The sequence below is a fragment of the Rhinopithecus bieti genome, unplaced genomic scaffold (assembly GCF_001698545.2).
Source record: "Rhinopithecus bieti isolate Rb0 unplaced genomic scaffold, ASM169854v2 scaffold_1918, whole genome shotgun sequence".
Lineage (NCBI taxonomy): Eukaryota > Metazoa > Chordata > Mammalia > Primates > Cercopithecidae > Rhinopithecus > Rhinopithecus bieti.
The window spans coordinates 1,702,714-1,715,102 of NW_016803680.1; the positions used below are offsets into that span (position 1 = coordinate 1,702,714).

General features: G+C 40.7%; 1 protein-coding gene across 1 annotated transcript in view; it reads right to left on the reverse strand.

Annotated features, from left to right (window-relative positions):
• Positions 1 to 12,389, reverse strand: part of DNAH3 (dynein axonemal heavy chain 3) — a 215,466-nt gene that overhangs the window by 160,367 nt on the left and 42,710 nt on the right. The window contains 2 exon segments of the mRNA XM_017850181.1: positions 5,166 to 5,310; positions 6,428 to 6,581. Coding sequence (XP_017705670.1) covers positions 5,166 to 5,310; positions 6,428 to 6,581 — 299 coding nt within the window.

Consider the following 12,389-nt stretch of genomic DNA (forward strand, 5'->3'; position numbering starts at 1 on the left):
AAAAAAAAAAAAAAAAAAAAAAAAGAGTTACGATAAAACTATAGTAATCAAGAAAGTGTGGTATTGGCAAAAGAAAGTCACATAGATCAATGGAACAGAATATATAACCCACCCAGAAATAGAACCACACAAGTATAGTCAACTGGTCTTTGATAAAAGAGCAAAGGCAATATAATAGAGAAAAGATAGCCTTTTCAACAAATAAGGATGAAAAAATTGGACATCCATATACACACACAAAAAAAAGAATCTAGACACAGATCTCATACCCTTCACAAAAATTAACTCAAAATGGATCACAGACTTAAATCTAAAATGGAAAACTATAAAATTCCTAGAAGATAACATAGGAGAAAATCTGGATGACCTTGGATTTGAGAATGATTTTTTAGTTACAACACAAAAGGGACAACACATGGGAAAAAAATGATAAACTAGGAATGAAAAGATTATCCCCTGTAAAAGACACTGTCAAGAGAATAAAAAAGCCACAGTCTGGAAGAAAATATTTGCCAAACAAACAAAAAAAAAATCTGTTAAAGGACTATTATCTAAATATGCAAGGAATTTTTAAAAATTCAACAATAAGAAAACAAAACCTGAGACTTAAAAATAGGCAAAAGCTCTGAACAAATGCCTAACCTAAGAAGATATACAGGAGGCAAATAAGTATATGAAAAGATGTTCAATATCATTGCCATTAAGGAACTACAAATTAAAACACAATGAGTGGTTGGGTGTGGTGGCTCATACCTGTAATCCCAACACTTTGGGAGGCCAGGGTGGGAGGATTGCTTGAGCCCAGTAATCTGAGGCCAGCTGGGGCAACACAGTGAGACCCTCATCTCAATTTAAAAACAATAACAACAACAACAGCCAACAATGAGATACCACTACACATCTATTAAAATGGTCAAAACTCAAAACACAGACAACACTAAATGCTGGCATGGATGTGGAGCAACAGGAATTCTCATTTATACTGGTGGAAATGCAAAATGGTACAGCAACTTTGAAAGACAGTTTGGCAGTTTCTTACAAAACTACACATGTTCTTACCATATAATCCAGCAATTGTGCTTCATAGTATTTACCTCAAAAGTGAAATTCAAAACATACATCATTTACGATTGCTCCAAAAAAGGAAATACCTATGTATAAATTTAACAAAACATGCACAGGATCTGTATGCTGAAACCTGCAAAACACTGATAAAAAGAAGTAAAAGGAGACCTAATTGAAGAGATATAAAGTGCCCATTGATTGGAAGACTCAACGTAATAAAATGTGAATTCTTTCCAAATTGATCTATAGATTTAAAACATTTCCAACAAAATTCCAGCAGGATTTTTTGGTATGTACAAACAAACTGATTCTCAAATTTATGTGGAAAATAAAGGGACGAAAATAGTGAAAATAAAATTTGAAAAGAAGAATTAAGTTAGAAGAATCATACTACGTGATTTTAAGACTTTCTATAAAAATACAGTTGTCAAGTTGATGTGGTATCAGTGAAAGGCTTGACATATAGATTGACAGAACAGAGTAGTCAAGAAATCAACCCACAAAGATATGGACAATTGATTTTTGACAAAGATACAATTAAGTGGACAAAAACTTAATTTTTTCCAATTACTGGAACAATTGGACATTTATATATAAGACAATGAACTTGAACTAAGCCTCATATTTAAAAAAATTAACTCAAAATGGACCACAGGTCTAAATGTAAAGCCTAAAATCATAACAATTCTAGAAGAAAACACAGGAGAATATCTTCATGACCAGGGTTAGGCTAAGAGTCCTTAGAGATGATACCAAGAGCACAATCCATAAAAGATTGATATGTCAGATGTCATCAAAATTAAAACCTTTTTCTCTGTGAAAGACACCATAAAGAGAATTTAAAAACAAGCCATGGACTTGGAGAAAATATTTGTAAATCACATATCTCACAAAGGGCTTGTATCCAAAATATATAAAGACCTCACAAAACTCAACAGTAAGAAATCAAACAACCAATTAAACAAATGGGTAAAAGACTTGAACAGACACTTCACCAAAGATGATATACAAATGACAGGTATGCACATAAAGAAATGTTCGAGATCATCAGGCATTGGGGAAATGCAAATTAAAATCATAATGAGACACCACAACTACTTATGAGAATGGCTAAAATAAAAAATACAGGCCAAGCACAGTGGCTCACATCTGTAATCCCAGCACTTTGGGAGGCTGAGGCAGGTGGATCACCTGAGGTCAGGAGTTTGAGACCAGCCTGGCCAACATGGTGAAACCCCGGCTCTACTAAAAATGCAAAAATTAGCCAGGTGTGGTGGCACGCTCCTGTAATCCCAGCTAAACAGGAGGCTGAGGTGGGAGAATTGCTTGAACCCAGGAGGCGGAGGCTGCAGTGAGCTGAGATCACACCACTGTAACTGTACTCCAGCCTGGGTGACAAAGCGAGACCCCCGTCTCAAAAAAAAAAAAAAAAAAAAAAAAAAAATACGGACAATACCCAGTGGCTGGTTGATAATGGTTTGGCTATGTCCCCGTTCAAATATCATCTTGAATTATAGTTCCCACAATCCCCACATGTCGTGGGAGGGATCTGGTGGGAGGTAACTGAATCATGGGGTCGTTTTCCCATGCTGTTCTCATGATAGTGAATAAGTCTCACGAGAATTGATGGTTTTATAAAGTGCAGTTCCCCTGCACATGCTCTCTTGCCTGCTGCCATGTAAGATGTGCCTTTGCTCCTCCTTCACCTTCCACCATGATTGTGAGGCCTCCCCATCCATGTGGAACTGTGAGTTCATTAAACCTCTTTTTCTTTATAAATTACCCAGTCTCAGGTATTTCTTCATGGCAGTACGAAAATGGACTAATACACTGGTGAAGAGGTGGAACAATTGGAATTATCACACGTTGGTGAGGGATGCACAATGGCACAGCCACTGTGGAAAACAAAAGTTGGGCATTTTCTTATAAATTTACACATATACTTTAAATATAATTCAGCAATCCACTCCTGGGCATTTACTCTAGAGAAATAAAAGTTTATATTGACACAAAAACGTTGACATAAATATTTACAGCATCTCTATTTATAATAGTCTGAGAGTGAAAACAGTGGGTAAATGGTTAAGCTGGTGTATCCATAGAATGGGATATTACTCGCAATAAAAGGAAATGACCTACTGCTACATCCAACAACTTGGATGAATCTTAAAGGCAGTATGCTGAGTGAGGGAAGCAGTCTTGAAAGATTGCATACTGTATCATTCCATTTATAGGAGGAGCCTCAAAAGGATAAAACTATAGGAACAATGAAGAGATCAATAGTTGCCAGGGGTTACAACTCGGGGGAGGATTTGACTACAAGGAGACAGTCCAAAGAAATTTATTGAGTTGATGAAATTGCTGTTTTCTGATTGTAGTAGTGTTTATATGAATGTAAACATCTGTTAAAATTCATAGAAATGTATGCCAAAAATGTCCATTTAAATGTATATAAATTTAAAATAAAATGTAAAATATTTTAAAAATACAATACCTATTTCTAATAAAAACACTTGGTAATTTATAAATACTTTTTTTTTTTAAGACAGGGTCTTGCTCTGTCTCCCAGGTTGGAGTGCAGTAGTGCCATCACAACTGACTGCAGCCTCAACTTCCCAGGTTCAAGCGATCCTCCTGCCTCAGCCTCCTGAGTAGCTGGGACTACAGGTACACACCACCATGCCCAGCTAACTTTTTCATTTTATTTTTAGTAGAAATAAGGTCTTGCTATATTGCCCAGGCTGGTCTTAAACTCCTGAGCTCAAGTAATCCTTCCACCTTGGCCTCCCAAAGTGCTGGCATTATAGGCATGAGCCACCATGACCGGCCTTGTTGTGTTTACAAATACTGAAGCACTAGAAATTTGCTAAAGGCTCAAACCTAAGGGCCTCTGATTTTTTTTTTTTTTTTGAGACAAGGTTTTGCTCTGACACCCAAGCTGGGGTGCAGTAAGCAGATCATAGCTTACTGCAGCCTTGATCTCCTGGGCTCAAGCGTTCCTCCCATCTCAGCTTCTCGAGTAGTTGAAACTACACATGCACCACCACACTTGGCTAATTTTTTATTTTTTTTAGAGACAGGGTTCTCACTACGTTACTGAGGCTGGTCTCAAACTCCTGGGCTCATGCAATCCTCCTGCGTCAGCCTCTCAAAGTGTTGGGACTACAGGTGTGAGCCACTGCACCCAGACAAGGATCTCTGATTTTGTCCTTTGTGCTTAAACACCCGCCACAGGTGATATCATTCATGGCTTTGATTGTAATCTACACATCAATAATTCCCCAACGTAAATCCCACCTTCCAAATCTCTCTCCTAAAATCCACCCTGATATACTCAATTGCTATTTAATATTCCCATTTGATTGTTTCCAGATGCCTCAAACTCAATGTATTCAAGTTGATGGGTTGTTTTTTTGTTTGTTTTGTTTTTTTCCCCAACAAATCTGTCACTTCTCTTGTTCAGTGATGGTAATACCTACCAAATTGCCTGAGCCAGTCATCTGGAAGTTGGTTCTTTGCTGTTATTATCCTCACTCACCCCTGAAGTAAGAGAACCAAGTCTTGGAGAAGCTAAGTAACTTTTCCCAAAGGTCAGCTAGTAAGTTCTTTAAGCATTAAAATTCTTACCTCTGAGGCAATAAAATTCTTACCTTTGAGAGGATAGTAACTCTCTTCCTCCCTGCCCCTTAACCCATATCAGATCAATCATTAAGTCCTGTTGATTCCAACTCCTCAATACCTTTCTGGACCCCAGATCCTAGAGTAAAAGGGTAGTTTACAGATGTCTATGGCACGCTGGCCTTTCCTGAAGCAGCACCATCGTGAAACTGCCATCTGTTCTCCCACCATCTGCAACTCTAAATCGTGACTCTGGGTGGCTGCCTATTGTGTTTTACCCTGGAAATAGATCTGGCTCTTTCTCCACCTTCCATTTTTATTATCACATCAGATACTTTTGACTGTGGCTGCCTTAATCTGGAGTGTCAGAATCTGATTAAAAGTCCAGCCAGATTCTTAAGTGCAAACCATATTTCAGAAGCGGCTGGGTGGATCCTCCACCCCATCCCCATCTGTCCCAGCAGAGTGAGATCACCACATACCATTCATCCATTCCTCCGACTTGGTGCTGAACTCATAGGCTGTCGACCACAGTTGCTCATAAGGCACTTTGTTCGTCAGCATGGCCTGCAGAAGAGGGTAGGTACTCTTCTCCTTTTCCAATAGCTCTTCCTCCTTATTGATCAACTGCAAGGCAAAAGGAGATGCTGTTTATTGGATAGGTTGTTCTCCTAAACCCTAGAAGGCACCACGGCAAACTCCTCAGTGCCTTGAAAACCAAGCGGAGGGAAATGCTTATTCATCTGGAGAGTAAGAGAGGAAACTAAAGCATGAACTCAAGCAAGAATGTCCCTCTGCCACCTCCAAGGACCTTGGCAGCTGAGGTCTGTCTGGTTAAAACTGTAGAATAATCAGCTACTTGCTCTGTCATCTGTTTCCACTCTATGACAGCCATATCTCTGTTTTCATAATTTTCATATGTACTTTGGCTACATATATGATATTACCTCCTTGTACTGACTTGCCTTGAAGGTAAGAATTTTAATGGTTAAAGAACTTACCAGCTGATCTTTGGGGACAGTTACTTAGCTTCTCCAAGACTTAGTTCTCTTACTTCAGGGTAAGTGAGGATAATAACAGTACCTAATCCAAAGATGCGTTAGAGGCATTAAGTGAAATATTGCATATGAAGCCCTTGACCATTGCTGAGCACATAATAAATGCTCAATATATGTGAACAATTACCTTACTATACTTTCTTCTTTCGGTGCTCAGAAACTAACAAAGGGAAAGGTCTGGCGTCATGAAGGGATGTGGGAAAAGGTAGTTGAAAGTACCAGTGAGCCAGGTGTGGTGGCTCATGCCTGTAATCCCAGCACTTTGGGAGATTGAGGCAGGTGGATCACTTGGGGTCAGGAGTTCAAGGCCAGCTTGGCCAACATGGCAAAACTCTATCTCTTTGTATGGTATTAAAAATACAAAAAATGAGCTGGGCATGGTGGCGCATGCCTGTAATTCCAGCTACTTGGAAGGCTGAGGCGGGAGAATCACTTGAACCCAGGAGGTGGAGGTTGCAATGACATGAGATCACTCTACTGCACTCCAGCCTGGGCAACAGAGCGAGATCTTGTCTCAAACAAAAAAAAAAAAAAAAAAAAAAAAGGAAAAAATAAAATACCAAAGAACTGGCCAATGAGTTAATCAATACTATCCACCTACTAGATGCTATTAGGAAATTCACAACCAAGTATCAGAACCAATAGACCAGTACAGCGTCATAAGTCCCCATCTCAAGATCCCAAACCTCAAACTCTGCAAACGCCTGATTTAGGTTCTTTGAAAGCTCATTCAGTTTTTCAACATTGTGCTTCATTTCTTCCGTAGTCATCACTTCGCGCTTCCTAAAACCTTCCAGTTCTCTGTGGTAGCCCTCAAGTCTCGACTCAAATTCTGAGCATCTGAAAGTAAAGACAGCCTGGTCACATATGGACTTTGCATTCTGTGCACTTTCAAAACATCAGCACTGCTTGCCCATATTTAAGCCTACAGAGATTTGATCAGGTACCTGCAGATTTCCTCCCCCAATCCTCCCCACTCCATCTTTCTTTCTCTCTCTCAAGATAAATGAAGATGAAAAAATAAGTTAAACTACCTATAAGACCACCTCCCAGAAATGGAGCTGTTGTGAGCCTGTTGGTGGTTAAACATTTCCAGGTATTTTCCTGTACAGGTAAATACGCATATGATATATGTACACATATACATACTGTTTATTCATTCGGCCATTGGACATTTATTACTGAGTGCCTAATATATTTTATAACTGCCCTAGGCATCAGGAATATATTTGTGAAGTATGCTATTAAGTTCTCTACCTTCATGGAGCTTGTATTTTAACTGAAGGAGACCTAGACCATAGACATGGATGGATAGATGAATGGATGGATGGGATGGATGGATAGATGGATGGATGGATGGATGGATGGATGGACAGATGGATGATGGATGAATGGATGGATGGATGGATATATGGATGATGGATAGATGGATGGATAGATGGATGGATGGAAGGATAGATGAATGGATGGATGGATGGATGAATAAATCCACAGACAGGACAAACAATAAAATATTTCTGTTAGTCATAAAAGCTCTGAAGAAAATAAAACAGGGCAGAGTGACTAGCGGAAGGAAGTGGAGGGCTACTGTAGCTAGAATGATCAGGGGAGACCTTTCCAGAGATTTATCAACTTCATCCATATTATCAACAAAGCAGGTCTCAATGAGAACTGCTCCCTTTTTCTAATGAGGTAGAATAAGACAGTGTGAAGTGGACAGTGTCTTGAGATAAACAAGCTAGCTTCAAATTCCCACCTTGCCACTTAGTAGCTACGTGGTCTTGGGAAAGTCGCTTAAACTGTCTGTGCCTCAGGTAGATAAAACGAGGATAGAAAAAGTACCAGCTTAATAGTTAAAGTCAACGAGAACAACAACAACAAGAAAAGCTCAGAATTGAGCCTTGTATACATTAGTCAATACGTAAGTGTTTGCTCACATTCACTAAAATGGAAACTCTATAAATACAGTTGATTTTTACTTATTTATTTATTTTTACCCAGCCCTGTTCAAGGAGATAAGTATGTGTCTTGTCTCCTTAATTCCTTGTTGTGTCTTCAGCAGTTAGACTATCTGACACTTAGCAAATAATCAATATTCTTTGAATAAATGAGGGAACTTGTCATTGAGATCAGCTATAGTGACATTTCATAAATTTGGTTATCCTAAGAATGCTAAATTCTGTTATGGCAGTTTTAATGTCGCTTTTTTCTTAAACACAATTTAGAGAATTTTCAAGTGGTTTGAGTCTCTCTCTCTCTCTCCCTCCCTCCCTCCCTCTTTCTTTCTTTATGTAGTGGCACAATCTTGACTCATTGCAACCTGCGCCTCCCAGTTTCAAGTGATTCTCCAGCCTCAGCCTCCCAAGTAGCTGAGATTATAGGTGCCCACCACCACGCCCAGCTGATTTTTATATTTTTCATAGAGACAGGATTTCACCATGTTGGCCAGGCTAGTCTCAAACTCCTGACCTCAGGTGATTCACCTGCCTTGGCCTCCCAAAGTGCTGGGATTACAGGCATGAGCCACATATTCTGGCCTCCATTCCTTTTCTCAGCTTTTTATTTTTGTTTTGTAATAAGCTGTAATTTTAGATTCTGGTCAGTGTTCATTTTCAGGAATATCCTTAGTGTAAAAACGTTTCATTCATTCACTCATTAAAATGGTGAACATCCACTATAAGCAAGAAACCATGTTCTATCCGAATCCTTAGGCTTTGGTGAAACACGATGTTGGGTGCTCTCCCTAAGTAAGACATCTTCTCTTCTTCCTCCAGGGTGCCAAAGCATTTTCCTTTGCCCTTTTATGGCAGAGAGCAGCAGCTCACATCCCTGAGTCATCCATCGTGTAAATTTCATATAACTTCCAGAACCATGGAACCTACCACTGAGGTGGATGAAATGACGGGGGAGAGGGGCAACGCTTATTATTCTTCTGTTGTCCAGGCAACTAGGTGCTGCTAAGTAACTTTTCACATCATTAAATTCTTTTTGAAGCTCCAAATACTACACTCACCTAGAAATCTCTGATGAAAGCAGTTTTGAATTCCTTCCAGAGGGCAACGGCATGTAAGCTCAGTGACTACCTTAAATTATTACTATTATTATTGTTTCTAATTTCTTTTTTTTTTTTTTTTTTTGAGACGGAGTCTCACTCTATCGCCCAGGCTGGAGTGCAGTGGCGCAATCTCGGCTCACTGCAAACTCCGCCTCCCTGGTTCACACCATTCTCCTGCCTCAGCCGCCCGAGTAGCTGGGACTACAGGTGCCCGCCACCTCGCCCGGCTAGTTTTTTGTATTTTAGTAGAGACGGGGTTTCACCGTGTTAGCCAGGATGGTCTCGATCTCCTGACCTCGTGATCCACCCACCTCGGCCTCCCAAAGTGCTGGGATTACAGGCGTGAGCCACCGCGCCTGGCCTATTGTTTCTAATTTCTTATAATTGCTAAGTGCATTATAGTTTCCAAAGTACTTTCATGTCCCCGCAACACACACACATACAAACAAATGCTCCTTTACTTACAATGGGGTTACATCCTTATAAACCTATTGTAATTTGAAAATACTGGAAATTGAAAATTCATGTAATACACCTAACCTACTGAACATCATAGCTTAGCCTAGCCTACCTTAAATATGCTCAGAACACTCACATTAGTCCACAGTTATCATCTAAGACAAAGCCTGTTTTATAATAAAATGTTGACTCTCCCATGTAACTTACTATATACTGTACTGAAAGTGAAAACCAGAATGCTTGTATGGGTACTCAAAACATCACTTTCACACCATCAGAAAGTCAAAGAACCGTAAGTTGAACCATCGTAAGTCAGTGACTAGCTGTGTGTATGTGTGTGCAGATATGTAAATTCCATACATATTTCATATAAATAAATTCCAATATATTATAGTCCATAGAATAATACAATCATTAGCAAATAGTAGGCACTCAGGAAATTAGGTTAAATAAGAGATGTATTTGTGGGACCATTTAGAGCATACGGGGAGGATTCTAGCAGGAAATAGAATTCATTCCCATGTTCAAAGAAAGACACTTTAAGGGTTACTTGCAGGAGTGAGATATGGATAGGATTAAAGGAACAAACAGTAGACAGCGAGGCACCCAGAGACTAGCATTAGAGGGAAGCCATTAGGACCCCCAGGCTGGGGACAATGGAAAACTGGAACCATAGAGGAGGAGGCATTGACCTCAGAGGGATGCAGGTACTGCCTCTGAGCCCCAGGGCCAGGCAGGGAGGGAGAGGAGGAAAAGCCCGATAGCTACTCTCCAACCTCCTGCAGGGCTCCATTGACAGGGCCCAGCCTGGATCCAACAGACAAGAGAATGCAACACTGCAGATTGGACATCACCTTCCAGGTGCAGAGCCAGAGGGTGGGGTCGGGACAGCGAATGGAGAATAATCGGCATGGAACCCCAAAATCATTAATGTGGGCTGGGAAAATAAAGCCAGGTTTCTCGCAGAGGAAGCAAGATTGTTTTCTCACGAGATGGATGGATGCATGAATATAGCTTAATCCATCTCACAGGCTATTCTCAGGATTAATGCAAAATGATGAACATAAGGATTTAAAGGTTCACCGAAGAGAGGGCTAAGCCCAAGGCTGCCCTCCTGAGCCTCTTCTAGAGCTGCCCTCTGCTGGCCTCTGCTGTTAAGAGCTGGGGAACCGGTGGATGAGATCACACTGAGAGTCGCCCCTCAGAAGGAGAAACGGACACTCTCCTTCTCTCCTCATAAATGACAATCGTTCCCATTCCTCACAGAGTCACCCCTCACTCCTAACTTCAATAGCACTTACTGTCTCTAATTGGTCTTGCGGTAATATTCTAAAATCACACATTTGCAGTTGATGGGTTGGAAGTTGAGAAGCATTTTTCTCCCCCACAGAGGTCACTGTTCAAAGGGAGAAGGAAGCTGACAGTTTTGGGATTTCTACCACATGCTGGTTACCACCTAAGCACAATCTCAGATCATCTCATTTCATCCTTCAGCACCATAAGATAGGATCTGATTCTATCCCGTTCTCCCGACGAGGGGCACAGAAGCTCAAAAAGATGAAGGAACTTGCTTCTGTTCACTTATCCAACAAAAAAATGATTTTGCCACCCAAGTCGTAAGTTTACCTATATAACAAACCTGCACATGTACTCCTGAACCTAAAATAAAAGTTAAAATATATTAAAAAGCAAATAAAGAAATTGCTGGGGAAACATGATTTTACTTTCTGGTTGGACATAAAAAAAGTGGTAGATATATACAGTGGAATACTACTCAGCCATAAAAAGAATGAATTAACGGCATTTGCAGCAATCTGGATGGGACTGGAGACCTTATCTTATCTTATCTTATCTTATCTTTTGAGATGGAGTCTCGCTCTGTTGCCAGGCTGGAGTGCGGTGGCGCCATCTTGGCTCACTGCAACCTCTGCCTCCCGGGTTCAAGCGATTCTCCTGCCTCAGCCTCTCGAGTAGCTGGGACTACAGGCACACATCACCACACCCAGCTAATTTTTGTACTTTTAGTAGACACGGTGTTTCACCATGTTGGCCAGGATGGTCTCGATCTCTTGACCTCATGATCCGCCCGCCTTGGCCTCCCAAAGTGCTGGGATTACAGGCGTGAGCTACTGTGCCCGGCCAAGAAACTATTATTCTAAGTGAAGTAACTCAGGAATGGAAAACCAAACATTGTATGTTCTGACTCATAAGAGAGCTAAACTATGAGGATGCAAAGGCATAAGAATGATACAATGGACTTTGGGGACTCCGGGGAAAGGGTGGGAAGGGGGTGAGGGATAAAAGACTACAAATTGGGTTCAGTGTATACTGGTCGGGTGATGGGTGCACCAAAATCTCAGAAATCACCATTAAAGAACTTACTCGTAACCAAATACCACTTGTCCCTCAAAAACCTATAGAAAAAAAAAAATCAGTTCCACAGAAGAGGGTGTAGAGGGTGTGTTTGGAGGGCTGGGGGGCAGGGTGGGGGAGCTGGGACATATATGGGAATTCTTTGTACTTTCTGCTGAATTTTGCTGTGAATCTAAAACTGCTCTAAAACATAGTCTATTAATTTAAAAAGAAATCAATTTCTTCCATCAGGCTAAGTTCTGGGCTCCAGGGCCAGTATCCACTCAGGTGGAGGGAGGAAAATACACACATACACTCACAAACACACACATACACACACACACACACACACACATTTTTTGGACTCCCGGGGAGCACACTTAGGCCATATTTTCCAGGTAGCAACTACACAGGTTGACCCTTCATCCCAAACTCTCCCATTCGGTGTAGAAATCCCTGCTTTTATCTTGTAAGTATTTGCAGGAATTATGGCAGCTCAAGTTGGGAGTGGGAGTTTCTTATGTGAAGGGGACAGGGTAATTGCAGGTCATATCGACGAATCTGCAGGTCATAATCCAAATGTGAACCTAGAATGGGTGTGTGTGTGTGTGCATGTGTGTGTGTGTTTGTAAAACCACACGCATGGCACTTGGCCTGCTTCCCTTGACATTGGATTTGTCAGTATGTCTATATTTTCTATGTCACTGGATTAAAATCTTTATTTGGCAGCCAAACACACATATATGTCTAGAATACAGCATAGCACGTCATGAAAATCCACA